Below are 1823 nucleotides of genomic sequence, written 5' to 3' on the forward strand. Positions count from 1 at the left end.
TCCAGGCCTGGGGCGCCCCCTCTCCAGGCCCCTCTTTGGCTCCACACACCCTTTCCCGCGTCCACCAACCTGCTTCGGGGCCCTCGGGGTCGCCCTTGTCTTCGGGCTTCTGGGGCTCATCCTCGTCGTTCTTCTCCAGATCAATGTTCTCTTCCTCCTCCTCGTCCTCGCTGCGGTTCCGCGGCGTCCACGTCATCTTGTTCTCCTTCTTGAGGCGCCGGCGCGCGTTAGCGAACCAGGTGGACACCTGGGTGAGGGTCATCTTGGTGATGATGGCCAGCATGATCTTCTCGCCCTTGGTGGGGTAGGGGTTCTTGCGGTGCTCGTTGAGCCAGGCCTTGAGCGTAGCTGTGGCGTCTCGCGTGGCGTTCTTCCGGTACGCGGGGTCCCCGTACGGGTACGAGCCCAGGGGCGCCGCGTACGGGTGGTACCCCAAGGAACCTGCCATGCCCGGTGTATGGTCGTAGGGAGAGCCCTGCAGGGAACGGGCAGAGAGAACGTGAGAGTGGGCCGTGGTCCCCAGTTGCCACCTGGGCGACCGAAGCACACTTGCCCTGCGCCCAGGGGTCTTCGGGCAGCGAGGCCCGCACTCAGGCTTCCCCTGGGGTAGGGCTGGAGGGCTCAGACCCTGGGGCAACCCCTCTTCCTCCTTAGAAGGAAGCGGAGGCCGCCAATCCCTGAGTCCTTGGAGGCTCTTGGAGCAGTCCTGGCTTCCCAGGCACCTGGTAGGCCCCCCTCTGTCTGGGCACGTCCTCCCCTGCGTGAGCAGATCCGGCCACCGAGGCCAGGCCCCTCTACCCAGAGAGAGGCCCGGGCAGCGGCGGCGACTCTGCTCTCTGCGCCCGAGTGGCTGCTCAGTAGAAACAAGGGTAGTGAGCAAAGGAAGTCAAGGAATTTTTTTCCCCCACAGAGAAAGGCAAACGAAGAGCCAAGCCTTGTCCCTGAACTCCCACCCCTCCAAAAGTGTTACCCCAAACCGAAGCCACGGCGCTTTTCCAGAAAGTGCACCCGGCCGAAAAATCCCGGATGCACCGCAGCTCGCCCGACTTTTCAGAAATTTAATACCTCCAAATCGGATTGCGAAGATAGGATTACGGATTTGCAACATTTTGGAGGACTAATTAAAGGCGAGGCCAAACACATTTACACAGACCAAGCACGCTTCTGTTCAGATTTCGGATCTATTTCTTTTGAACTACTTTTCGCCAAATGGCCAAACCCCCTAAAATGAAATAGAGTAAAATGTGCGGGACGGCCTAGAGCTCACGTTTGAACCAAACGTTGCTCTTTGAAGCGACCTCTCCTCCAAAAAACCCCTTCCGCCAAGTTAGCGATCTGAGCAAGACACGGCTCTCCTCTCCGCGCAACTCCTGAGCCCGAGACCCGGGCGAAGCCGAGAGAGACAATCGCCCAAGTTCGCAGGGGCCGCGAGGCTCTGCCGGACGGTCCGCGGTGAAGCCGAGGCCCGTGTCCCCCGCAGCCCCCGCCCGCCACGCGCGGCCCCAGCTGCCCTTGCCCGCCCAGGCTCCCGCTCACTTACCACGTACGAAGAGAAGGCGGCGGCGGCTGCCGCCGCGGGATCGGCGCCGTACTGGAGGTGAGAGTTGTAGCCCGGCGAGGGCGCCGTGAAGGCTGTGGAGCCGGCGTAGGGCGAGAACGCGGAGCCCGACGACGAGCGGCCGAGCTCATCCGTGCGGGGCCCCGAGATGACGCTGGTGCTGTACGCCGGGCAAGAGTAGAGCGCCAGCGAGGCGGACGGCTGGTACAAGTAGCCCTGCGGGTAGGACATGGCCACACACGGGCATGGGGCGCTCCGCGCCGCG

General features: G+C 63.0%; 1 protein-coding gene across 1 annotated transcript in view; it reads right to left on the minus strand.

Moving 5' to 3' along the window:
- The window catches only part of IRX5 (iroquois homeobox 5), a 3560-nt gene extending 1756 nt beyond the window's left edge, over window positions 1-1804 (minus strand). The window contains exons 1-2 of the mRNA XM_010861976.1: window positions 1541-1804; window positions 70-475 (exon numbers count right to left, since the gene is read on the minus strand). Coding sequence (XP_010860278.1) covers window positions 70-475; window positions 1541-1789 — 655 coding nt within the window. The 5' untranslated portion in view covers window positions 1790-1804. The remainder of the gene's footprint in view (window positions 1-69; window positions 476-1540) is intronic.
- Window positions 1805-1823: the final 19 nt, after the last annotated feature.

This window comes from Bison bison, unplaced genomic scaffold (assembly GCF_000754665.1).
Source record: "Bison bison bison isolate TAMUID 2011002044 unplaced genomic scaffold, Bison_UMD1.0 scf7180017864473, whole genome shotgun sequence".
In the NCBI taxonomy this organism is placed as follows: domain Eukaryota; kingdom Metazoa; phylum Chordata; class Mammalia; order Artiodactyla; family Bovidae; genus Bison; species Bison bison.